At 38.1% G+C, this 27,968-nt stretch overlaps 2 protein-coding genes across 5 annotated transcripts; both read left to right on the top strand.

Annotated features, from left to right (window-relative positions):
• The first annotated feature begins 827 nt into the window (after positions 1 to 827).
• slc2a11l (solute carrier family 2 member 11, like) lies at positions 828 to 11,632 on the top strand. 4 transcript variants are annotated; one of them, XM_046860466.1, is made up of 13 exons: positions 828 to 914; positions 1,000 to 1,098; positions 1,795 to 1,955; positions 4,835 to 4,959; positions 5,193 to 5,322; positions 5,976 to 6,124; positions 6,261 to 6,451; positions 6,638 to 6,748; positions 7,165 to 7,266; positions 7,495 to 7,570; positions 7,765 to 7,892; positions 9,135 to 9,371; positions 11,186 to 11,632. In XM_046860466.1, exons 1-12 carry the CDS (start codon positions 891 to 893, stop codon positions 9,345 to 9,347), a joined length of 1,509 nt encoding a protein of 502 aa, XP_046716422.1. In that variant the 5' UTR covers positions 828 to 890; the 3' UTR covers positions 9,348 to 9,371; positions 11,186 to 11,632. The 4 variants fall into 4 exon arrangements, with proteins under 4 accessions (XP_046716422.1, XP_046716421.1, XP_046716423.1 ...); XM_046860465.1 differs by having other exon boundaries at positions 9,135 to 9,391; XM_046860467.1 differs by lacking the exon at positions 9,135 to 9,371.
• A 774-nt stretch (positions 11,633 to 12,406) lies between these two features.
• nt5c2l1 (5'-nucleotidase, cytosolic II, like 1) lies at positions 12,407 to 27,467 on the top strand. Its single transcript, XM_046861940.1, has 18 exons — positions 12,407 to 12,596; positions 14,886 to 14,959; positions 16,000 to 16,117; positions 17,374 to 17,469; positions 19,076 to 19,167; positions 20,037 to 20,094; positions 20,970 to 21,063; positions 22,393 to 22,446; positions 22,665 to 22,748; positions 22,906 to 22,947; positions 23,780 to 23,881; positions 24,005 to 24,071; positions 24,199 to 24,369; positions 24,727 to 24,778; positions 24,877 to 24,931; positions 25,021 to 25,197; positions 26,496 to 26,582; positions 26,760 to 27,467. Exons 1-18 carry the CDS (start codon positions 12,517 to 12,519, stop codon positions 26,829 to 26,831), a joined length of 1,575 nt encoding a protein of 524 aa, XP_046717896.1. The 5' UTR covers positions 12,407 to 12,516; the 3' UTR covers positions 26,832 to 27,467.
• The last annotated feature ends 501 nt before the right edge of the window (positions 27,468 to 27,968 follow it).

The following is a 27,968-nucleotide window of genomic DNA, read 5'->3' as shown; positions in this document are numbered from 1 at the left end:
GTAGTGTTTGTTCGTTTCCTGGTTGTTTATTCGTTTTTAGAAATTGTAATATTGTGTTTTGCTCTACTGAAAGGTTCACAAGATTCACCTTTGACCTGTTAAAGAACTAGTTGATCATACCAAAAAAAAACTTTTTATATTTTAGATGACAGATGATGACTATTGGTTTAACCGTTTTGCATTCAATTACTTATTCAATGAACTGATGCCGAGATGTTTTTGGGGACTATTCAGGTGAAACCAGTTTAATATATTTTTATTAATGTGGCTTAAAAACAATTGATAATGAAGAAAACAGCAAACAATTGTACACAATCCAGCAACTGAATGGACCAAAGCATTCGCAATTTCTTCAAAGCAACGAGAAATGCTTTTATAAAGTGACGACATGATGTGAAGTTTGAACAAGTAGTTTGAAGAATTTCATTTCTGATCTCCAAAGCAACTGAGAAAAGCTGTAAGACTCTATAATTACCTGCTACGTCCAGGGCCCTGGTTCCCAGTATACACCTGACTGGTGTTGCTGGTGCCCTGTAGGGCTACATTCATGTGCTGCATTATGTAGTCAGAGCATTTTCAAGTTTTGCAGCAGACACTTCACTGAGAAGAACAAACTTTGAAGAGGAGTGATCATCACCGAGTTATACGTTCAAATCTATTCACTATGACATTTTCTTAGTCACCGTGTAAGTGGGTGAAGAGTTCATTTCACTGTATCTCCTCATCTCCAACTGTTTCATCAGACATGCCTAATTTCTCACCAGTTCTCCACTAGGAGTTACAGTTCAACAAAGACAGTTAGACATTCACAGGTTTGCTGTGTCAGAGTTATCTTACTGGTCACAGAACAGACCAAACCAGATGATCATAAGACCTGAGGAAGACCTACCATGACGAACTCCTTATCACTGCTTGTACGTTTTTTCGATATGTTTTTCATACTTTGCTTCGTAAACATGATTTTTTTGGCTTTAGGTGTGTTTTCTTGTTTGTGCTCAGCTCAAGAACCCTGTGCTTGTTGCAGTCATTTTGGTCACAGGTATTGGGGGGACGTTTCACTATGGCTTCCACATTTCTGTCCTCACCGCACCATCAACTGTGAGTAGCAAGATGCACTGTTTGTGTTATCTATCTATCTATCTATCTATCTATCTATCTATCTATCTATCTATCTATCTATCTATCTATCTATCTATCTATCTATCTATCTATTTTATTTCATTTTTTAAGTATTTCAGGTTGTTATTTATAAGATATTCCTGTATATTTATTTCTTAATTTATTTATTTATTTATTTATTTTATAATGACCTGATTAGGCTGTTTGGATTGGGCTGATTTGGGGGTCAAGTTTCTGCATCTGCATTACCATCCATTAAAGGGGCAATTTGTAATTCTTGAATCTGTAGTAATAAAGAAAAGTTCTGGCTTAAATCTTTGATCTAAAATGCAGCGCTCACACAGTATCAGTATTTTGTTTAATGTCTTTTATATATATAGCATTTGGCAGATGCGTTTATCAAGAGCAAGTTACAATTATTTTAATAAACAGTTGAGGGTTAAGGGCCTTGAACAGGGGCCCAATAGTGACAGTTTGGTGGTATTTGAACTCATGACCTTCCAAACCATATTCTAACACTTAAACCACTGCGCTACCTCTTTTTGAGGTATTCGTTTGTTTCAATTGCAAATTGAATTCATTACATATTACATACTGCCCCTTTACGTTTTTTTGTAACTTGACTGTAGTTCAGAATTCAATTGTTGTAATGAATCATTCTGCTTTTGTTGTCAGTACATTAAAGAGCTGGTGAACAGCACATGTGTGCAGAGGTATGGCCTCTCTCTGGAGCACTGGCAGCTCTCACTTATCTGGTCCTTCATCGTCTCCTTGTATAGCATTGGGGGTCTGCTGGGCTCCCTGTGTACCGCGCGCATCGTTGTGACCTACGGCAGGTAAAAAATATTCAGTTGCAACCACACGGGTTTGGACATCAGGACATCAGACATCAGGAGCAGGAGTGTAAATTATATATGCAGCCAGATAAAGAGATGACAGTCATCAGCAATTCAAGCCAGACATAGATTTTTCAATTATAAATATAAGCTAATTATGAATAACTGCAACTTATGTACATGGGGACTGTTGAGTTTATAAAATCTTTCGGGTTCTCCCATTAGGGGGCGCCACAGCGGATCATCCGTCTCCATACCCTCCTGTCCTCTACATCTGCCTCTTTCAAACCAACTACCTGCATGTCTTCCCTCACCACATCCATAAACCTCCTCCTTGGTCTTCCTTTTTTCCTTCTTCCCGGCGGCTCTATCCTCAGCATTCTCCTACCGATTGTTGAGTTTATAAAATAAAAAATAACACATTTCAAGGGGAGGAAACTGCATTTATTTTTCGTCATCCGCCTTATGCTACTACATTAATACAATAATCTCAGCATTAACTAATGCCTGGAAGAATTTGTCTCAATTCCTGAACCATTCTAGAACAGCCTGCTTCACTTTGTCATCAGGGACCCATCTTGATGAACTGTTTTAGGACTGGACCGTTAACATGTTCGCCGCCTGTCAGTAATAGGACACGCTAGCCACTTACTACTGCGTGTAGTACCGCCACGCTAACATCCATTTTTATACCTGTAAGATTAAAAGTTTGACTTGAATGCCCCTCGTGATATATCGAGTATGACAAGCTAATGGTGTGCATTTACAAGACTATAGACACAGATGAGTGCTTGTTCTTACTTGATGCTACATGCTAGATTTGCTATTATAATGTTACAGTTGTAGGATTTTATGATTTTTGTTACAGTTGTAGGAACCTGCAAGATATGAAACAAATGTGGTTTGTACATTGCTAAACGAACTGCATCTTTAGCTGACCATGTGATGGGAATTCAAGGGTGATGCTGGTAGGAGTTTATGATTGAAATGTCATTACTGGGGCAGAATTTTAATCAGAGTTGACACCGTATCAGACTGAGCACTGCAACCATTTGTTTTATTTTCACAAGCAGATACAATGTGTGAGGTATAGAGGCAGTATAATTCCAGAAGACTAGAGTTTGTTCAGGTGTTGTGTTGGTGTGAAGCAGTAGTTTAGACACATTGATAATTTACAGACATCTATTATACATGAGAGGAAGAATGACTAAATATTAAGCTTATGTGTTAATCTGTGGAAATCTTTGCCACTTCGCGGGTTAGTTGTAAATGTTGTCAGTGCGTTAGAGTAAGTATTCAGTGAAAAGTGATTGACATTTAGAAAGACACAGTGATCAGCAAAAATCCACCATGTTTGCTGATCTCTCCATTATAGTTTAAATGTGTCAGTTTGGGCTGGCTGCAGATCGAGGAGATTTTGCTAGTTTTCGAGATTAGTTATGGTATGTAATCGGACCGAATACGAATGATTTTTTAAAATTTTCTTCTTGTCTTATATACAAACAGCGTTACAAATGTTTTGTAACACAGTAATATACCATAAATTCTAACACACCTACTAGTCATGTATTGTGCATCTTTTTGAAGCCAGTGATCCTTACTTACAATACACCGAATACATGTCCACGTTTAGCCCCATGATTATGATGCATTGCAACCTCCAGTTTTGGAAAATCTGCAGATGAACCCCACACTAACCTCAAAATTCCTACTTGGAAACTCATGGAAAGTTTCCTTAAAGAGTTCAGTACATTACATTAAATTGAATCAGCATGGCTGCACAGAGCATTCACCATAACAAAATATTTGCTTTGTTGAATCTGTATGACTGACTAAGGTAAATAAAGGTACATCACAGCTAGAATATTCAAAATATGGACTACGCTATTTGGACAAACGTTTGTGGACACCTAAGCATACGCTCAGTATGTGCTTTTTGAACATCCCATTCCACATGTATTCCTCATTTGCTGTTAATAACCTTCACTATACTGGGAAGATGTTCCACTAGATCTTGGAGTGTGCTTATGGAGAATTGGTTGAGATTCATTCAACCACAAGGGTTTTAGTAAGTCAGTGTGTAGATGAGGATGAGGAGGTCTAGTGTGCAGTCAGCATTCACATTCATTCCAAAGGTGTTCAGTAGCAGGAGATCATCTACTCCAACCCATGTAAAGCATATCTTCATGGAGATGGATTTATGCACAGGGATATTGTCATGCTGGAACAGATTCTGATCTACTAGTTCAAGTGAATTGAACGTCTTATACAATTGTGCATCTGTGGTGACAGTTTTGTAGAATAACCACATATGGCTGGAAAAGTCAGGTGTCTCTATACTGTTCATATAGTGTATTTATTTTGTTAAATCTATTAAATCTATAATCAAAAATCTATTTTGATTAAATAAATCTACATCATTTATTAGAGCATGTTGGCATGGAGAACATTTGGGCGTCCATGTTTTTTTTTTTTTTCCTACTAATTTATGCAATGTCATTTCAAGGAGGAAAGATTTGGGCCATGTGAATGATTTCAGGTGAGATAGACTTTGATATCTAGCAACTTGATCTTTTAATGCAAGACCAGAGAAATGTCACCTCGACCAAAGACAAGGTCAAATGAATAGATTTTTTATACATTTTGGATTTTTTTTTCTTTCATTTTTAAAAAAACCTCAGTGGAATGTTCCTCAGGCCTAATTATAATACAGGTGTATAATTACTGACTATATGCCATGTTTCTAAGCCTTGCCAATTCAACATAAATATACTGCCCACTGTTTTTCACACAATATTAGCATAAAAAGTTGTCGCTTAACAGAACACAAAACCCCAAACCTTTTTACTCAACGTTTCATCCTGTTGCTCTGTAATCAGGAAGAGATGCCTGATGCTGAACAATATGGTGGCCATCTGTGGATCCTTGCTGATAGTGCTGAGCAAAACGGCACACTCCTTCGAGATGATCATGATCGGACGTCTCGTTTACGGCATCAACTCAGGTCCACTGCTACAGTAAATGGTTATATTGTAGTATTTATGATGTGCTATTATTTCTTCTGCATTTAGCTTCTAAGACATATACATAGACATTGTTTTATGGGCGTGGCTTAAGTGACAATCAGCTCTTTTGTGAATGTTTGCGTTTTGCATATGAGGACAAAGAAAATTACTGCAACATGTAAATAAAGTTGAGGTAATTTCTTTTGTGTGTTCATGTTTGTGTGTGTTGCAGGTGTAGCTCTAACAGCCCACACCATGTATGTGCTTGACTGCTCTCCAAAAGGTTTACGAGGAATGGTCGGGGCTTCCGTGGGCATCTTTGTCTCTCTGGGCAAGTTTTTTGGTCAGCTGCTTGGCATCGGGTGAGTTGTGTGACATCATCGGAGCAATTGCAACCTCGTCTATTACAAATGCAATTCTACAAAAGGTGGGAAACTGTGTAAAATGTAAATAAAAACAGCAAGTAATTATTTCCAAATCTTATGAACCCATATTGTATTTACAATAGAACATAGAAAACATACCAAATGTTTAACAAATGCTTTTATCCCGAAAATGTCTTTTTTTAGGGAAGTCCTTTGAGCAAGACAATGAACTGCATACTGAATCTATTATAATAGCATGCCTTCGTAGTCCGGTTGCAGAACTGACCTGCCTGCAGTTTACACAATTTGAAAATATTTGAAGCATCATGAAACGAAAAACACAACAAAGAACACCCAGAACTTTTGAGCAGCTAGAATCCTGTATGAGATATGCAGGGCTGTTTCTAGACATTTGGAGGCTCTAGGCAAAATGTAAATTATATATATTCCCTCCAACTTTCAAAATAAATCAATTGGAACAAATATAATTTCTAACCTTTTTCAGTAATATTAGTATATTTTATAAAACATTATTAGTTGCAATTTATGTTTTGTTGCAACTTTTACTTTTTCTATAATATTTTGAAAGTCAGTGTGTGTGTGTGTGTGTGTGTGTGTGTGTGTGTGTGTGTGTGTGTGTGTGTGTGTAGTGAGATATTGGGAACAGAAGCTTTGTGGCCCTTCTTGCTGTCTGTTTGTGCCTTGACTGCTCTTCTGCAGCTTGTCTCTTTGTACTTCCTGCCTGAGTCTCCACGCTACTTGCTGTTAGACCGGGGAGACAAAACTAGCTGTGAGAAAGGTTGGAAACACACACACACACACACACACACACACACACACACACACACACACACACACACACACACACACACACTTTTATTACAATTTTATTACTGAGCCTCAGTGAACCTGTGCGTGTGTGTGTGTTTGTGTAGCTCTGCAGCAACTGCGAGGTTCTCATGCTGACTGCAAATCAGAGGTCGAGGATTTGTTAAGGGAGCATGCGGCCCTGCAGGGCGTGAGAAACAAGAGCGTGTTGGAGCTCCTGTTCGCCCGCTCTGTGCGCTGGCAGCTACTCACCATCATCGTTACCTTCATCACACTGCAGTTGTGTGGCATCAACGCTGTGAGTGCTACACACACACACACACACACACAGCCATAATAATGGTCCTGCCAGATATAGAACATGGAAAGTGTGTGTGTGTGTGTGTGTGTGTGTGTGTGTGTGTGTGTGAGAAATTATTCACTGATTCGTTGAAGTATAATATGATAGTTATCTATAGGTCCAGCGTGCGCTGTGTTTCTCCAGGTTTATCTGTACGCGAACGATGTGTTCCGCGCAGCAGGAATTCCGGCACACAACTTGCGCTATGTGACTTTGGGGACAGGGTTGTGTGAATTCTCTTCGGGAGTCATCTGTGTAAGTCTTCCTGCTCAAACACACACAAGTGCTACAGGGGGTTTCCCAGTCCTGCTTTTTTGCTCCTCCAGAAATCTACATACATCTGTATTCCATACACACTGATTCATTCATTAGGAAATGATGTGTGTAGTGCAGCAGGTGATAGGATTCAGGAAGAGAACTGTATCTGGTGTTGTAGTTACAGCATCGAGTTGTCAGATGCATCATCATGAAGTGTGTTAGAGGTTTCAAAGGATTTGAAAAAGGAACTTTTTTCTTCTAGTTGTTTTGTGTTGTTTTCTATTGGTCAAATAAAAATATATAAAAATATGAAGTGCTGAAACTGAACGCTGAAGTGCATGTTTGTGTTTGTTTGTTTGTGTTTGTGTTTGTGTGTGTGTGTTTGTGTGTGTGTGTGTCTGTGTGTTTTCCAGGCGATGGTAATCGAGCACACAGGGAAGAAGTCACTGATGATTCGGGGTTATGTCGGCATGTCTGCTGCACTGCTACTGCTTACACTCACTCTGTACCTACAGGTCAGTTCTCTTCTCTTCTCTTCTCTTCTCTCTCTTCTCTCTTCTTCTCTTCTCTTCTCTTCTCTTCTCTTCTTCTATCCTCTTTACATGAAATGATCACTATGTTCTCTTCTCTTCTCTCATCTCCTCTCCTTTTTCTTTCTCTTCTTCTCTTCTCTTCTCTTCTCTCTTCTCTTCTCTTTTCTTCTCTTTACATGAAATGATCACTATGTGACTGTGATGTTGAAGGTTCACGTGTCGTGGATGCCGTACTGCAGCATGGTGCTCATCTTCTTATATATCATCTTCTTCTGCAGTGGTCCAGGTGTGGATTAAGTGCACTCACATGATCATTCAAGTGTAATCCATTTTTTTTTCTGGCCCTCAGTGGATCCAGAACAATTACATAGATATTACTAGTGCACTAGATGTCAGAATGTACACATTACACACACTACTTATTTAAGACATGACTCATGCATTCCCCTGTTCTCCTCTGTTGTCTCTGTGTGAAAATAGCATGTATTACAGCGCCCCTGCCTGGTGAGCTTTTCACCCAGTCCTTCCAGTCAGCAGCGTTCACTGTGGCCTGCACTCTCAACTGGGTGGGGCTCTTCTCCGTGGGAATGCTGTTTCCTTTCATCGTGGTAAATTTATAAAGAACCAGCCTGACTCCATAGAGAAACACTGCAATACATGATGATAATAATGACATTATTTATAAATTAATTTTTCATTTATTTATTTATTTTTATTTTTTATTATTATTTTTTTTAACCTAGCCATTAGGGTTTCACAAGCCAGTGCACGGTCCCAAGCCCAGATTAATGTGGAGGGTTGTGTTAGGAAGGGCATCAAGTGTAAAACATGCACCAAATAAAATATGCGGATCAGGAATCAGAATTTCATACCGGATCGGTTAAGGCCCAGGTTACCAATGGCCGCCACAGGTATCGTTAGCCAACAGGGGACAGTTGTGGTTTGGGTTGGTACTTTAAATGTTGGTACTATGACTGGTAAAGGGAGAGAGGGAGCTGATATGATGGAGAGGAGAAAGGTAGATATGTTGTGTGTTCAGGAGACCAAGTGAAAAGGGAGTAAGACCAGGAACATTGGAGGTGTTTAAACTGTTCTATCATGGTGTGGATGGAAAGAGAAATGTGTAGGAGTGATCCTGAAGGAAAAGTACAGTAAGAGTGTAGTGGAGGTGATAAGAGTTTCTGAACGTATGAGTGATGAACGTATAGCTGGAAGTTAAAGGGGTGATGATCTTTAAGAATAATGGAGATGTGCAGACCTGCAGTAACTACAGGGGAATAAAGTTAATCATTTACACCATGAAGTTATGGGAAAGAGTAGTGGAAGCCAGGCTGAGAGAAGAGGTGACCATCTGTGAGCAGCAGTGTGGTTTCATGCCGAGGAAGAGCACCACGGACGCAATATTTGCTTTGAGAATGTTGATGTAGTATAGAGAAGGTCAGAAGGAGTTGCATTAAGTAATTGTGGATTTAGAGAAAGCGTACGACAGGGTGGAGAGAGGAGTTGTGGTATTGTATGAGGAATTTTGGTGTGTCAGAGAAGTATGTGAAGGTGGTGCAGGACATGTATGAGGAGTGTGCAGTATGAACGACAGACTGGTTCAAGGTGAAGGTTTGTCTGCATCAAGGATCTGCTCTGAGCCCTTTCCTTTTTGCATTGGTGATAGACAGGTTGACGGACGAGGTCAGACAGGAGTCTCCGTGGCAGATAGTCACCCTTTTCTCATTGTAGGAATCCGATTTTCACCTCTGGTTGTAGCAAAGGATACAATAAATCTGTGATTAGGACAGAACAAACACTTCTTTTTATTTACAGATTAAAATGTACTGTCTTTAATCTTTTACCTACAGGAATATTTAGACTATTTCTGCTTCCTCATCTTTTTCGTGTTCTGCTTTGGCACGGCTCTCTTCGTGTGGTTCAATGTACCCGAGACGAGGAACAAATCCATAATGGAGATCACGGCCGAGTTCGAGAGGATTCATGGCGGAGTTAAACACTCCGAGACCAAACTTGCTCTGCAAGATGCATTCAGACAGAGTAGACATGGCACCAAACTCTGATCTCTGAACTGATTAAAAAACAACGTATGTCGGTTATTAATAAGGTGATAAAAATGGCAATAAATAAAACATCTAAAAAAAAAAAAATAAATAAAAGAATTATTCGTTTTTAGAAATGTTTCTAAATAACATTGTAACAACTGTTAAGTATCAGTTACATACTGGTATATCCTTTACTAACACCCTTTTGACTGAATGAATCTCCACAAAATCTATTGGAACATCTTCCCAGAAAAGTGGAGGTTATTATAACAGCAAATAGGGACTAAATATGGAATAGGATGTTCAAAAAGCACACCGAATCTTATGCTCAGGTGTCCACAAAATTTTGTCCATACGGTTATAGTTTACTCTACATGGAAAATCTTTAACTTGATCCATTTCATTACCGCCATTTTTCTTCAGTAAATCAGAAAACACCCTGAATTGAAGGATAGTCTATTGTAGGGCACCATCCACACTTTCACACACTCATTTACACTGAGGGGCAATTTAGTGTTATTGGTGTTTTCTGGTTAGGTTAAAGGATGCAGGAACACCAGGAGGAAACCTACACTAACACGGGAAGAACAGGTCAAACTCTGGACAGCATAACCCTACTTGAACACTCCAACTAGTCTCCTGTATTCAGAATTTGTACCTAGGTGCATTTCTCAACACAGCAATCATGGCTTAATGTACATAATGTTTGTGCAAGTGTCACTACTGGGTTGAGAATAGTGTGTTCTTGCTGCGCTTTTAAGATAACGCAATCTCCATGTGAAAAACGTGTGCTCTGCCCAAATTACCCTCACGCACCCACGCCCATCTCACGCACTGTCAACGTCATTACTATACTCGATAGCACACACGCTTCCTCTACAACAAATAACATTGGCTATGATGGGAATGATTAGATTATGAACAGGTAAAAAGACTACTGAACGTCTAGTTCATTATTATACACATAAAAATATCTTGAATCTGATTGGTCAGAAGGCATTGATTAATTGTCATTAGCTGCAGCACTGCCAGTATTGTTAGCCAAAATTTTCTTTAATTTTAAGTTTAATAATAAATAGAATAGATCAAAAATAAATACTGATGCGTGGATTTCTACCAGGAGATACACAATATGGATAGAATTATTGGCACTTTCTGACTTCTGCAAACAATATGTGTTCTTTTCCAAACTGTTAGCACAAAGTTGGCTAGATAATTGGCATGTGATTTTCCCTTCACTTGAACCAGGAGACCCAAACCTGTTCCAGCATGACAATGCCCCTGTGCACAAATCCAGCTCCATGGTGACATCCTTTGCATGGGTTGGACTGAAAGATCTCCTGCTATAGATCTTCAACCCTATTGAACACCTTTGGGATGAATTTGAACGCTGACTGCACCCCAGGCTTCCTCACCTTACTATTGTCTAAAAAAAAAAAGTAAATAAATAAAAGGTCTATTCAAAAATGTAAGAAGTAACATTTTCCCCATTGAAAATGTAATGAAGCACAAATATTGAATTTCTTTCATTTTAAAATAATATTTGTGACAAAATAATACTTTAATATTTTGTACACACACTTCTCAAGACCAGCGCTCACATCCTACTCTCCCCATTTACTCCTCATATTTGCACATATAGTAGCTGTTGCACAAATTCTTCCTAAACTGTACTTCAAGTCAAGTCATCCACAAATCTATTGTCATATAAACTATAAACTGCATTCAGCTCATTTGTAAAGCGCTTTTACCATTGGAAATTCTCCCAAAGCAGCTTTACAGAGATACATAGTTCATAAAAATTGATATATGTTTACATACATGTATATGTACTGTATATACATTTATATGTTTAGTGCCTATAACTTTATCCCGAATGAGCGGACCAGTGGCGACTGTGGCAAACAAGAAATCCCTGTGATAGTACGAGGAAGAAACCTTGAAAGGAACCAGACTCCAAAAGGAACCCATTGTCATCTGAGGGATCGATCACCTATCTCTCTCTCTCTCTCTCTCTCTCTCTCTCTCTCTCTCTCTGTCTGTCTGTCTGTCTGTCTGTCTGTCTATCACATACAACTATGAGTAAACAAAATGTATTATCAACACAAGGACTAAAGACCTTTATAATTCTGATTGCTCTTGTCTGACAGCTTGACAATAATATATTGTGCAGTTTTGATGATCCATTGTGCTTTTATCAATATATAGCAATATCTATACAGCAATAATGTTTAATGTTTTTTAATAAGACTCTGACAGTGATTTTGAAAGCATTTTACTGCATGTCGTACCCTGTATGTATGTGTATGTGGTAAATAAAATAAAATTTGATTTGATTTGATATGAAAGTGCTGATATTTTCATAAAATAAAACTGTTATAATTATTAGGAATGTGCAACTCCACAGTCTCGATGCGATGCGATGTGATTTCGATTTGATTGATTTAACACAATGCGATTTAATGCAATATGATGCAATGGAAAGTTTATTTCTTTTGTTTAGACAGACAGCAAATCATACATAAACTTAAGCGTCTTCTGACTTCTAATGCGTGGTCCTTTCACAAACAATCAGAAAAAAAGAAATGAAAGAAAACCAGGCGTTCTTTCTGTTGTGTGTGCAGGAAGTTACAGCTCTACCTCTGCCATGTTAATCTGTATTGTATGTGAATCCCAGGACACGCCTCGGCCTCTGTAGTGTTGTGATATGTCATATTTACGTAGCAGCGGTGGTGCTGAGAGAACGCGCTCGAGAAACAGTTTAGCGAAGAGAAATCGATCTACAGAGAAAATATTGGTCACAAATGATTGGTCACTTTCTAAATAATAATGTAAAATAATAAAGTAATGCACATCTACTAATAATTATATATAAATAATTCGGTTTTTACCGATTTAAATATGTTAAAAACTATGCATCGTGATTCAAATGTCAGCTTCTAACTGACGCACACTTGCACACATTCCTAATGTGTGTGTGTGTGTGTGTGTGTTCAGCTGATACCTGCGTGACGCCTGCCCGGTGGGCGTGGTCCGTGGCCGGTGGGCGTGGTCCGGGCTCATCCGCTCGTGCGCGCTGTGAGCGTCCAGGCAGGCGTGATGCTTGAGTTTAAATAGTGGAGTTGCTGGTTGGAGGGGACAAGACAGAAAAGAGACACACAGAGGGACACATCAAAGACACAGCAGCATGGATGAATACGGGGGCGAGCGCATGAACATGGACGCGCACATGGACGTTCACGCGGGGAAAGGAGACCTCCAGAACAGGTGAGGAAGAGACAATACACCTGTCTGTCTGTCTGCCTGTATGTCTGTCTGTGCACACATCATAGTGTGAGTTTACAGGAGAAATGACAGGGGAGCAATATGTCTATCTGCTCTGACTACATCACTCATCATTATAGTTAGAATTCAATACTAATTAATCAATAATAATAATCGTTGAATAATAATAATAATAATAATAATAATAACAATAATAATAATAATAATAATAATAATAATAATAATAATAATAATGCCATGACTACTCAAAGTAGAATTTATGCAGATTATTTGCAAAACAATATCTCAATCATCTTAAATTAAACCACTGATGTTCTCAGGGTTCAGGAACCCTTAAAGGTTCTCTGTCTGTCAGCCACATTCTAAATAAATAAAATTGACTATAAACACACTCTTAGAAAAATAATGGCCAGATCGAATAAAATATTGGATTATTTTGTCCATATTGTTTTGTGCGCTTCCAAAAAAAAAAAAAAAAAAAATTGGATGTATAATTACTGATTGATGGATGTATTGGATGTATAATTACTAATATTGTAATTCTGAATCTGTGCATGATGAACATGTGTGTTTAACGCCCATGTGACCACAGTTACACAGTCAGGGATATTGATTTTGCTCAGAATGTAGGAAAGAAACCTTTCAACCTGACGATTGATTTTTTTTTTTTTTTGACAAAATTAATGTTGAGGCATTTTAGTGTGATTTACACTTCATTTTCTGTTTCGTTTTTCGTCTTGCCTCAGTGGTTCTTGTAACGGTTCTGAATAGTTTGTGAAATTGTGAATAATAGATAACGGCATTTATGGCAGTAGGAATGCGATTCATCTTCATTACACTGGCACGAATGGTAGTTGGCACAGTTTTCCTGGTGTCACAGAACCTTCAGAAGGTTGTAAGGTTGAATCCTAGAAGTGCAGAGAGCAGCAGTTGGGTCATTAATGCTTGGCTTGGGTTCTGCCTCTGTTGTAATATGGGATCTGAAAATGGGCAGTGGAAATAGATCTTTTTGTTTTTCACCAAACGTCCAAGCGAAGGCCTGCAGCTCGACTGAGTTTGCCCAGTTGAAGACACTGGAGCTGCATGGTAAAATATTAACTGTAACTCTATATGCGTTGAGCTGCTCCACAGCTGTGAGTGTGCCACCTTTAACTCCGGTTTAACAGAGATGTCGTCATTTCTAATATCATAACATTCACACACTTTATCTGCAGAAACACCCACAGAGCTGTACGGGATTCCAAAACTGAGTAGTTCACCTTCTGATTTTCAGTCATGCTGTTGGCAAACTAAGTACACTGTGGGTGTAGTAATGCTGTTGTTTGTGTGTGTGTGTGAGACCCCCATGCGACGTGCTCCTCCATAGATGACGCAATTCCTTAAATGCTCATCTCACGCAAACTGTGATGACGTCACAGTGTGTGAGGTTGCTGATAAGCAGAACCACATGACTGCAATGTCCTGATATGAGGCACATCAACGAGAGTAGAACAAGGCTGAAGTAAAAGCGTTCGCCGAATCAGTGTGAACATGTGGAATCATTTTCATTAAATATTTAGACTGATAACTAAGGAAAATGACGTGTGCCAAATAATCTCAGTGTTATTTCTTTATGCTCCTTTTGAAATGTCAGAAAATAAAAGTAGATATTCTGGTGTACACAAAAATATTATAGAACAAGATGCTTTTAACCTTTTAATGTAGCCAGTTTAATGCTAGCACCAGCAGCACTCATGCATCCCCAGACCATGATGCTACCACCACCACTGAAGGCAAGACAGTTTTCTTGGTTCTCCTTACCAGGGTGTCACCATACATGCTGGACACCATCTAAGCCTAGTCTCTGATCTTAGTCTCATCAAACCACAAGACATGTTTCCAGTAAGTCATGCTCTTGTACAGGTTGTCTTCAGCAAAGGTTATTATAGGGCAAAATGTGATTAAATGTATAAAAAGCACATACCAATCTTATTTTTAGTTGGCCACAAACCTTCGCTCATATAGTGGATCTATGAGAAGTAAAAGACTTCATTTCCTGCTATTGAGACATAAATTGTCACATAGGCATCCCATCCACTATTTTTTGTATCTAAAGAATAAAAATGTGTAGTTTTGCACAAAAAAAAAAAAACTTTCTATCATTTATGTCTGTTTTTTTGTTGTTGCACAAACCAGTCATAAAACTGCAACAAGCTCTAAATTTACTTACGCCATATGGCCCATTCTTTCTCAGTAAGCAGTTTTTTTCGTTTGTCTTTGATTTAACTGTAGGGTGTTCGTTAACAAGAGTGTGACTCTGGAGAAAATAAAGTGCTTTGGCTTCGACATGGACTATACTCTTGCTGGTGAGTACGGTTTCTCATTGGATTCTTATAGACTACAAGTAGTGCCCAAACACAAACACAAACAAACATGATTTACATAGCTGGAAGCTATGAGCATGGGTTGGCAGTGATCTCTGGGTAGGAAAGAGGGTTTACTCTCTCACATCAACACTAGTCATATCATGTACCACTTTGATGTGCAGTAAAGGGCAAAACAGTGTTTTTTTCCAACATGAACAGCAGCAGTGGTGGACGAAGTACACAAACCATTTACTGGAGTTAAAGTAGCGATACACTCGATAAAATATTGCTCCAGTAAAAGTCTGTAAAAGTGCTCCCTTTAAACTTTTACTTGCGTAGAAGTATTTGCCTTCAAATGTACTTAAGTAACCAAAGGTTTATGATTTATTATAGCTATAATGTTCCTATTATCATTTTTGTCTTTACTTAATCAACTCAGTTTAAGTGGAAAGACTTGAATGTTATAAGACTCTCAGCACAACAGTCTATTAACACTGATTGATTTCTATTACAATGATCATGAACCCAAAACCTTCTTTTCAACTACTTAAAAAAAATCTTGCAAATAAGGGCACGGGTGTTGTGGTAAGTTCAAGTCAGGAGTTTCTTTATCATTTATTCCTCTCAAAATGTTCTGCTTGCTGTTGGACTGATGCTGAACTGTATGTTCATGCTAAATAAATACCACCGAGCGCCAATCAAAACAAGTTCAAAACTGTACCCTGATTGGTTCTTGCTGCATGCTTGACCAGCTGTGTTTTTATCCACTCATAAATATAAAGGAACGACTAATTTCGCAAAATGTAGTTGAGTTAAAAGTAACATTTTAGTAAAGTCCAGACATGCGACTTAAGTACAGTAATGAATTACATTTACAATTTCGAAATTCTTTAGCCGCCCTGATCGCTAGCTGTTGTCTCGTAGCGAGAATTGGCTTGTGACAAAAATGTGACAGAATGTGCCTAAAGCTATGAAGAATTAATAATGAATTTGTGCCGAATATATGTCTTCATATATGACTTCACTCTTTTCCCATGTAGTATACAAATCTCCCGAATATGAAGGACTGGGTTTTGAGATGCTGAGAGACAGACTGGTATCCATTGGCTATCCACATGAGCTGCTGCGATACACATACGACCCTACGTTCCCCACACGGTGAGTACTTAGTGATGTTTGTTTGGTTAGGTTTGACTCTTAGCACACTAGCAAACATTGTCATGGCTACTGAAAGCTACTGTTTGATAGGGGGAAAAAAACAGTAAGGAAATGAGTGAAAATGCTGAGACGGGGGCTGGGGCAGGTTTGGGGGGTAGTGTGTTGGATTTATGGATTTAACTAGGTTTCTTCTTTTGCTTTTATCTGTTTTGTAAACATGTGTAGATACCTGTGTAAATGAGATGTGTATTCAGTTACCAAGAAACCAACTGGTAGGGGTGTCTGAGAATCATGGAGAGTGAATTTTTAGAGAAATTCAGACTTTAATATTGTCACACTAACAGGGTAATGATTAGTCAGATACTAATGCGATTTGATGAGATTTGTGTGTCCTTTTTTAACTTATTCCACATTTAGTCTTTGTTTGCTGTTATAGTAACCGCCAATCATTGTCATTTACATTTGTGGCATTAAGCAGATGCCCTACTCCTGAGTGACTTACAAATGAGCAGTTGAGGGTTAAGGAGCTTGCTCAGGGGCCCAGTGGTGCTGGGTGTTGAACTTGTGACTTTCCAATCCAGAGCCCAATGCCTAAACCACTAAGCTACCACCTCCACCACCCACCCACTCTTTAAGGAAGGTGCCCACCAACACCCTTGTGACTAAATGAGAACAAACCTCCACAGACACATTCTCAGTGTGTTCTTCTGGAGATTTATGCTTGTTCGGCCACAAAGTCAGGAATTGAGGTGGGATGAGGAGGCCTAAGGTGCAGTCAGTGTTTCAATTCACCCTAAAGGTGCTCACTGGCAGTTGAGGTCTGAACTCTAGAACAGGCCAATCAAGATCTTCCACTAAAACCCATGTAAAGCATATCTTCATAAGGCTGACTTTGTGCATTGGGGCATTGTCATCCTGGAACAGGTTTGAGTCCCCTAGTTCAAGTGCAAGAAAAAAAATGTATGCTAGCATCCCAAAAACCTCCTACACAATTGTTTGCTTCCAAAATATGACTGTGATTCGGGTGTTCCAATACTTTTGCCGATATTCTGTATATAAAATCTTTATTCAAGGCAAATTGTAGACATCCTAGCATAAATGTCTTTTTTGTCACATCTTTTAGGTGTTGTACTCCAACTGGAGTGGATCTAGCTGTGCTAGTAGATACCATGGTATTTTATTCATTTAGTTTGTTGTCTGTCTCTTTTTTTTTGTAATTTCCTGCATGTTCTTTGTGTTACCTGTTGTTCTACTAGAGGTTTGGTGTATGACACGACCTACGGGAATCTTCTAAAGGTGGACGCACATGGAAACATCCTAGTGTGCACACACGGCTTTGTTTACATGAAAGGGTGAGTGAGATCCGAGTGTGTGCTGAGTGAACGTGGTGTGAATAACAACTCCTATACCTTTAATACATTCGCTCAGAGTTCACCTGGTCCTTCAGTGATGTATGGCGTAGTGTAAGAGAGGACATAGGTTAGTAAGATCAAATAATTTCGGGATGTAATAGAGAAGCACCATACAGTTTATTTTTAGTGGGAATTTCTTTTCCATGTGTGTGTAGGTGGTTGTTTGTGCTATATTTTCCAGAAATATTTCGTACTGCCATATGAAAGCACATACTAGCATGTGGAACAGATCTCCTTATATGGAACAAAGTGCTATAAGCTGTTGTCAAGTCTCAAACTGGTTTATTATCAGCATGAACACTGGATTCCCAAAATAGTTTTTGAACATTAAATGTTTGAAGTCATCCAGTTGCACATCTTTTAATCCTCTCAGGGTCGGATTAGATGCGACCGAGCGTTAAGTAGTTGTAGACGGGTCTCTGCGTGGAAGCTGGGAAGCTGATAAGCAGAGTGTGTTGTGTGTGTATTTTGTTAAAGTTGTAGGTGTGTAGTTTGTTTAAGGCAAAGAAAAAGTGAGGGAAGGAATTTTCTCATTTCAATTTGAAAGTTCAGGTTACAGAGTTTTATTTCAGAATTTAAAGTTGGATTTGGTAATGGTTTTAATGAGAAAACAGTCAATTCTAATTCTAATTTAAATGTTTTTTTAATTCCAGTCTGAATTTTCTAATTCAGTTTGAAAGCAATGGTGTATAACTGATTTCATTTCTAAATTCATTTTAATTCTAATTTAAAAAACTGACTGTAATTGCATGTTTTTTTTTCAATTATAACAGCTGTTATTACATATACAGCTGGAAGGGTTTTATTTCAAGCCTTGCGAAACTGAGTGTACCTCACAAATTTCCAGTCCTAATGTAAATGTTCCAGCCTCAAGTGACAAATAATTAAATGTGATTTTAGATTGCTGGGTTTTTTGTCCCAGATTTAAAAATAATTGACACTAATTGTTTTCCATGTCCAAATCTAAAGACTGTTGGTTTGAACCTTGAATTTTGCCTACTTACATTTTAAACTCAAAGTATGCACTCTTTTGATTATTGAGTGTGAAACAAAAGAGTATGAGAGTATGGGGACGTAGTAACAACTAATTTGTTGCCTAGCTACCCACACTGTCACTGTGAACAAACTCCTTATTGCATTTCAGCTTCACTGTATAGTTTTTACTGATATCAGTAAAAAAATCTTTGGTTTGTGTTCTTACACTTGAATACTGAAGATGTTTCAATCTTCAGAATGTTCCAATTCATCCCAAAGTTTGAGATTAGAGATCTACAGCAGGCCATTCAAGATCTTCCACTCCAACCCATGTAAAGCATATCTTCATGGAGCTGGCTGCTCAGAGGTATTGTCATGCTGGAACAGATTTGGGTCTCCTAATTCAAGTGTAGAGAGAATTTCATGCTGTATCCAAAGACTTTCTATTTAGTTGTATGCCTCCAAGATTGTGATAACATTTTGGGGCTGAACCACATACGGCTGGTGACCCAATATTGATCCATAAGATGTACATAATGGGCTTGATGATTGTTTTATTTCTAAAATGCAGAACGGAGATTCAGGAGTACTACCCCAACGGATTCATCCAGAGAGACGACACAGAGCGATTATACATCCTCAATACTCTCTTTAACCTCTCAGGTAAGCAAGAGCTTTTTCATTTGCTCACAAAACACTCAATCATGTAGTAAAATGAGCATAATATACACATAATGCTCAGGATATTGGATGGATAGGGCACAATAGAACCACAGATAAATATTATTCTCATTAGATCTCAGCACAGCAGTAACCGCGATATAACAGAGTGTGGTGCTGGTATGAGTTAGTTTTCAAGTCCAAGTTTAGTTCTATAGCGCTTTTCTAAATGGACATTGAGTCAGTTATCTGGAGCAGAATGGACATTTCTACACACTTTATATTGTTAATCTGCAAAAAAAACTGATTTATATGTACCTTGCAAATAGGCGATTAACAGACAAAAAAAAGTGTAAACTTTTATCTACTTACTGTACATCTACAGAACAATGTAGTATGAAAAATGGATTTGGATTGTAACTGCACTCTTCATCAATGACAAAACTGTAATGAATGGAAGCGACAGGGTCCTGGTTTGCCGAGGCATAATAATGCACGTGGGGAGCGAAGGCTGGTCCGTGTGATCTGATCAAACAGACGAGCTCCTGTAGCTCAAACTGCTGAAGACGTTAATGCTGTTAATGCTCGACGGATCAGGACTTTTTTCAGAACACAATATTGTAATGTTATGTCGTAATGTTATGCCTGATCGGTGTATACAACTTTATAAATGCTTTATCTCTGGAACGTAATTGAATTATTATGTATACAATTACAGGGACTGATTTATGTCACTAAAATGTATATTCGAAATGTGTTCATTTCTGTGAAACTGTTTTGGGACACTGGCCATCATTAAAGGTGCAGTATTTTTTTTTGTTGTTGTTTTGTTATTGTTGTCTTATTACTGTATCAATGCTTTCTCTGAACAGAGACGTACCTGTACGCATGCCTTGTGGACTTCTTTACCAACACCACCAGATACCAGAAGTGAGTAACTGGATATGATCAAACCCTGCATTTCTAGAACATCTTGGCTTTTCAGTGATAATTTGATACTTCAGTTATTTAAAGAATTACACTATATGGAGAAAGGTTTGTGGACACTCGAGCATCAGATTGGAAATTTTTTTTTTTTGCACTTCCCATTTCACATTTAGTTTTGCTGTTCTCTTCTGGGAAGATGCTACACTAGATTATGGAGTGTTCTTGTGGAGATTTGTGTTCATTCAGCTACAAGGGTGATTGTGAAGTCAGGTACTGATCGAGGTGAAGGTGAGGAGACCTGGGGTGCAGTCAGAGTTCACGTTCACAAAAGGTGTTCAATAGGTTTGAGGTTCAGAGCTCTATAGCGGGTGATCTTCCACTCCAAACCCATGTATAGTATATTTCCATGGAGCTGGCTTTGTGCACAGGGGCATTGTCCTGCTGGAACAGGTTTGGGTCTCCTAGGTCAAATGAAGGGAACATTTGAATGCTACTGCATTATTATAATCTATATATTCATTATTATAATCTATATATTCATTATTATAATCTATATATTCAATATTATAATCTATATATTCATTATTATAATCTATATATTCAATATTATAATCTATATATTCATTATTATAATCTATATATTCATTATTATAATCTATATATTCAATATTATAATCTATATATTCATTATTATAATCTATATATTCAATATTATAATCTATATATTCATTATTATAATCTATATATTCAATATTATAATCTATATATTCATTATTATAATCTATATATTCATTATTATAATCTATATATTCAATGACATTTGCATTTTAATTTGACATTTTGAACAAACGTCAATCTTTTCTCCGTCCTCTGTCTAGCTGCAAGCAGGGATTTAGGCACGGCGACCTTTTCATGTCTTTTAAAAGTATGTTCCAGGATGTGCGAGAGGCAATGAATTTCATACATGACACGGTGAGATTAAGTTCTCTCAATCATGCACACACACACCCTGATTAATGACAAATACAGGCAAGGCCTATTCCTCTAATTATTACAACAATAATCTGGTCAAGAAGAAAAAGTCCCTTTACCCTAAATGTAGTTGATTTGATAACAAAACGAACCCTGTTCTGATGCATGCATGGAGCTGAACCTCGAAAAAATGACTATTCTCGATTTCACACTTCCAATTTTAATGCTGAATCTTATTCATAAGAGAGGAATTAAACCAAAAGCCTGAATGAAAGTGTGGAAAAACTTGAGATTGAATGATTGAATTCAACAAATACTAGCTATCATGTGCTTTGGTCTGTTCAAAAATCCTAAGCATGCAACGTTATCCTAGTAGTCTGTATAAGGAAAAGTCAGTAAAAGGGAGTCTAAAACAGAGTTCAGTATTGAAGCAGGATCTTCAGTCATAAACACTGGCTGTGTTTCAGTAAGAGTAGTAATTTCCATGGCTTTTAGACAGAGGTAGACAAAGTACACAAAGCATGTACTCGAGTTAAAGTAGAGATACACTCAGTAAAACTAAACTCCAGTAAATCTAAAAATGTTCCCTTTAAACTTTCACTTGAGTAAAAATACAAGTAAAGTTGCCTTCAAATGTACTTATGATGTACTCAAGACTCTTTACTTAATCAAATCATTTTATGTGGAAAGACTCTGTGACTCTCAGCACACTGATCTATTAATAGAATGATATTAAGTGAAACACTGATTGATATCAATTACAATAATCACGAGCCCAAAACCTTCTTTTCAACTACTTAAAAAGAAGCCAACGTGTGTTGTTTTGAGTTCGAGTCAGGAGTTTCTTCATCATTTATTCCTCTCAAAACATTCTGGTTGCTGTTGAACTGATGCTGAACTGTATGTTGTTGATGAGTAGATACACCAAGCGCCAATCAAAACCGGTTTAAAACAGAGCGCGTACTCGACACTGATTGGTGTCTCGACCAGTTACGTTTTTATCCTCATAAATAAAAAGAAACGACCGATTTTACAAAATGTATTTGAGTTAAAAAAGATATTTGACTTTGAAATGTTGTGAAGTTAAAGTAAAACTCTCCCTAAATACAAATACTTTAGTAAAGTACAGATACGTGAGAAGCATATAAAACATTTACTTTGTTACTGTCCACCACTGCCTGTAATTCAATTGGAAATGTGATTTTAGAAGCAGGGCAATGACTAAATATAATATTCGGGTGCATTTCTGCATGATACTGTACAGTACAGTATGTACCACCACGTATAAATTGCTAACAGACTGGTGCGGTTTTCTTTTCTGAACTACAGGGCTCCCTGAAGGAGAGAACACTGCAGAATCTGGAGAAATATGTGATCAGGGATGTAAGTGATGATCTTTCAAGTGTGTTTAATGAGGTGGAGATGTTAATTGAAGGTCTTGGTGCTGCCGTAGGTGACACACTGAATCATGGGCCATTAATTGTAGTGTAATTACTGCTCCTGATTAGTTTTAAGTATTGTATTTAATTGAAACCAGTTTCTAAGGAAGTCTCTCTCTCTCTCTCTCTCTCTCTCTCTCTCTCTCTCTCTCTCTCTCTCAGCCCCGTATCCTCATAATGCTGACCCACATAAAGAAGGTTGCAAAGGTATTCCTGGCCACCAACAGTGATTTCAACTACACTGAGGTAAGTGTCTTATGGTTAGGATTCGAGAAAAAAGTAAACCTGACCTGAAATCAGCTTCTTATTGTTCTCTATTGTTCTAACTCAGCACCCTCACTCAGACATTTAAGTTCCTCCCTTTAAATAAGGTGTTTTTTTTCCTTTTTCTTTTTCAAACCAGGCCATCATGAAGTATTTGTTGGATTATCCACCTGGTTCGAAGGTAGGAAATCCTTTACTTGAATAAGTTAATCAATCTGAATGCATCTTATGTTTTTTTTTGTTTACATTTTATTACATTTGCATCATGCTTACGTTTATTCATTTGGCAGAATCCAATCCAACATTTATGAGTATGAGTCCATTGTTAGTTAAAATCTGCTAAAACATCTTTACAATCTTTCCAAGGATAATGCAGCTCAGCTATTCTACACTATATAGACAAACGTTTGTAGACACCTGACTATAAGCACTTTCCACAACTTCCACTCCACTATGTTTCACTACATTTAGTGGAGATTTGTGCTCATTTTGCCACAAGGGTGTTAGTAAAGTCAGGTGCTGATTTGGTGAGGTGAGGAGGCCTGGGGTGCAGTTACAGGTGTTCATATTCATCCCAAAGGTGTTCAATAGTGTTCAGTGCTCTATAGCAGGAGATCTCACACTCCAACCCATGTAAAGCATGTCTTCATGGAACTGGCATTGTGCACATGGTATTGTCATTATGGAACAGGTTTGGGTCACGTCAAAGGCGTCCTATACAATTCTCTTCCAACCTCAAGTGTACCAACTTAAGAGTCCTAAGAGTTTAGTCATAAGAACCTCACATAACAGAAAACAGGTGTCCCAATACCTTATATTTGTTGAGTAAAATATGGAGGAAATGTAAAAGTTTTACAACAGAAAAACGCCACATCAGCACTAATACATTAAAATTAAATATATAGATTTTCTAAACAGATTTTTCTTTTTATTATATTAAAAATTTGAAGAAACATGAAAGAAGTTTTCCTGCATTTGTTTAAGATAAAATAAGCTGTATATATTTTTCTCAGCACCCAAAAAAGTGCTGGCGATCGTTTTTTGACCTGGTGGTGGTGGACACAAGGAAGCCATTGTTTTTCGCTGGGGGGACGGTGCTGAGACAAGTGGACACGGTATGACTACTCTTCCAGACCCTGTTTGTGTGCTGGTTGAAAAAATGTTTTACCTTTAACATGAGATAACGTGTGTGTGTGTGTGTGTGTGTGTGTGTGTGTGTGTGTGTATGTGTGTATCAGAACACAGGGAAGCTAAAAATAGGGACATACACAGGAGAACTGCAGCAAGACACTGTCTACTCCGGAGGTACTAAACAAATTAATGATTACGTTTTATTTAACGTCCTTCAGGTTAACAGCATGACAAACAATTGTTCTACCCTTCACACATATTCCCATTTTTACATTTGATCCGGTGATGTTCTTGATGACAGGCTCCTCAGACATCGTCTGTGACTTGCTGGACGTGAAAGGGAAAGATATCCTCTATGTGGGAGACCACATATTCGGGGATATTCTGAAGTCTAAGAAGCGTCAGGGTTGGAAAACTTTCCTGGTGGTTCCCGAGCTGGTCAAGGAGGTCCAAGTGTGGACGGACAAACATGGTAAGCGAGCTTTCATGCGGTCTGTAGATTCCAGTTTCAGAAAATAGCACAGCTGTAGCTATGCTGGCTAGTTGTGATGGTTGTTATACTGCTACACTAAAAAGCTAGTTCAGTGCTCAAGATGTTGAACTTCTGATTAGAAGGTCGTGAGGTCAAATCCCACTGCCACTAAGCTTGGCCCTTGAGCAAGACCCTTAACCCTTAACTGTTTAGTTTAGTTTAAGATAAATGTAAGTCACTCTAGATAAGGGCATCTGCCAAATTCTGTAAATGTAAACCAATTGAAGTTTCTGTTTGACTGCTCAGAGGTAACTTGGTTGTACCGAGTTATAAATGAGCTGTGTATGCTTTCTTCAGGAATGTTTGAGGAGCTCAGGCAGCTGGACATTTACCTTGCCGAGCTACACAAGTGAGTATCACTGTGTCAAATAGCATGAACCGGCCAGCAGATGGCAGAAAAGTCTAACACGCACACTCAGACTCATCCCATGCTTACTGTCATTCCAGGGATTCAGACCTCGGAAATGGATCGGATGTGAATCTTATCCAAAACAAGATTAAGGTGCTTTCTGTACCCTGCACATAGATGACTCATGTGATCAGTTTATTGGAGATGGTTTCAGATTTTCAGTGTGTGTGTGTGATTCACAGATGGTGACATATGCGATGGAGCTGTGCTATGGAAAGATGGGAAGTCTGCTACGCAATGGCTCCACCAAAACCCTGTTTGCCAGCCAGTTGCTGCGATACGCCGATCTTTACTCTGCGTCCTGCATCAACCTGCTGAACTACCCTCTCAGCTACCTGTTCAGAGCATCCTTCGTCCTGGTAAATAATAATAATAATAATAATAATAATAATAATTAGAAGAGCAACAATATTCGAATTGCTGTTACAAAATATTATTGACTTTTCCAACTTTATCTGAGTCTTCCACCAAACTGTTACTACAAAGTTAAAAGCACACAATTATAGGGTTGAAATGATTCTTTGAGTAACTCAAGTAATTTGAATAAAAACAATAAAATTGAGGCTAATTATTTAAATTATATTATATTTGCCTCAATGCTTTGTTTAGCTCATTTAACTACACACAGAGCATTGTGTTTCCCCACGGACCATTATAACTGATGTACCACTCGCTAAACTCTGGAGTGCTCTAACCAAGTAAACACAGAATATGATGCAGAATGAAAAAAGCAGGAGAAACGGGGAGAAAACAGCGAGGGGCGAGGAGAAGATTCGACAAAAGATTTCCAAAGATTGAGATCATTTTGTGCGTTTAAATTGATTTTTATAGTTTTATTTATGATTTTTAATTTATATATTAGTATTTGCATTTTAATGTTATATGGCAATTAATTGCACTAAATGGGTTTAGTTTTCACAGATATCCTTGTGTTCAATTTCAGCAATAAAAATTTTACTTAAAAAGGATACAAATCACTTGTTCATTTTAAAAGACCCGTCTTGTTTTCTTGTGTATATTTGGTATTGCTGTTTAGTAAAGAAAAAGTGCTTCTTACCCAATTACTCGATTAACGAATGGAATAATCGGTAGAATACTAAATAACTAAAATAATCGATAGCTGCAGCCGTGCACAATTATATGCAGGATGTCCCTGGATGCAGTGCCATAAAATGTTCCTTTCACTTGAACTAGGAGACCTAAACCTGTTCCAACATGATAATAACCCTGAAGATATGCTTCACATGGGTTGGAGTATCTTAAGCTGACTGCACCTCAGGCCTTCTCACCTCACCTTTATCAGTACCTGCCTTTCAACAAACGTCTTCTTGAAGCTTACTTTGTGCACAGCAGCATTATGGATCAGGTTTGCTCCTCTTAGTTCCAGGGAAAAGAAACTGAATTGTGGCATCGTCCTGTTTAAAGGACTTTTGGTCTACACGTCGTCTCCTTTTCTGGCAGACTGATGCTTTATGTGCATATTGGATGTGATTGGTTCTTAAAGTCTATGATATAGTTACACTTGTTCAAATCGTAATTTTTTAGCGAAAAACATTTCGAAGCGACCCTAAAAATACTTCACCGGAATTTTATATTTTTATAGTGATGCTAAAAACGTTTATATCACAGTCCGATTTTGTTTGATTTGCTCTTTCAGATGCCCCATGAGTCGGCTGCTGACCCGCACGTCAGAGACCGGTCTGCACCGGATCTCTCAGCCATCCTCCGAAACACAACCATCAAGGTCAGATACAAGGAACTGCAAATCCTCACAGAACTACAAACTAAACAAAAAAAAAAATTCTTGTAGTTACTATGAACCAAATCCAACCAAATCATTTGTAAAAACAGGGCTCAATGATCTAGATTAGATAATTAGATTGTCCCAGTTCTGTATTAATTTTTTTTTCTGTCTGAACAGAGGCGGTGTCAGTGCGATGGCGAGAACTGTGGGCTGGAGAACTGTGAACAGAACAGGAGAACGCAGCCGTAACCATGGAGACGTGAGCGTCTGAGCGTTTTCATTTCAACGCCTGGACAGTGAAGGTCCCAGTTGGCTCAGAATTCACTGATAACCCCAGAGAACCTACGCAGTAAACTGCACTCCTGCTTTGACCCAGAAAACCCCTATTTTTTTCCTAATTAAACCTATTTGAAGGAACCGGCCACTGATGGAGATTATTGATGATGAGCTGTGAATTCAGTGGCGCTCTTAAGGTGATTTTTGTACATTAATTTCTCTGACAGAATGTGAAGATTTAAACCTGAAGCATTTCAAATGTCCCATGGTGGACGGTTGATGTTACATCAGGTGCGGGTTATTTTCCTACAACCGCACGACCCACACTGATTTAGCAGTGCTAAGGATGTTTTATTAATGAATTAATGACTTTTTTTATGCAATGGAACGTCTGTTATTCAAATTAGTTCCTGTTATAGCCTCCATAAACATCGTTTATTCACCAGGATCTTCTTTATTCATGAAAAACTAAAATATTGTTGCTGTGATGCTACAGAGACAATCCTGTAACCTCTCAGACTGTTACAGTCCACTGACACTGGAGACTTCTTGCATGTTTGTTAAACAAAAACTTCTTTTACATTAAACTTTATAGTTACTGTGAAACAATATCGTGTTATAAAGAGTTCATTTGTAGTATTAGTTACTACCTTTATACATTTGCACGAACCCTCTGCCCATTGTTTTGTGGTGTGTGTTGCAATAGAAACTATTATCACTTTTAAGTGTCTTTTTGCTATTTTTACGGTGTGGCATTTTAATTGTCTGTTTCACTATAAATCAGTGCAAAGGTTAACATTTCGCTCGTATAGCATGTCCAAATGCAGCGCTTTTTTTCTTTTCGACAAAGCAGGATGAAGAAGGTTGTGAGAAAGTATTTCCTGAGCATTAGAAGGATTGAGAATAAAGTGCTGCTGTTGAGCAGCGTTCCAGGGGAAACCAGACAAAACGCTGATGATTAAGGAGATTTCCCACAGATGTGTTGGTGAATTAGTGAAAAATTACTAAAGTTATATGTTGCATCGACCGCTACGCTGAGAATTGTCTAAAAACTTTTGAAATGTAAGAAGCGCAAAAGCGGAATATTTCCGTAAACTCGTGCTTTGTAAT

Source organism: Silurus meridionalis, chromosome 11, assembly GCF_014805685.1.
Source record: "Silurus meridionalis isolate SWU-2019-XX chromosome 11, ASM1480568v1, whole genome shotgun sequence".
Classification (NCBI taxonomy): domain Eukaryota; kingdom Metazoa; phylum Chordata; class Actinopteri; order Siluriformes; family Siluridae; genus Silurus; species Silurus meridionalis.
The sequence above is the reverse complement of the archived record's forward strand: the minus strand, read 5'-3'. Positions and strand labels throughout refer to the sequence as shown.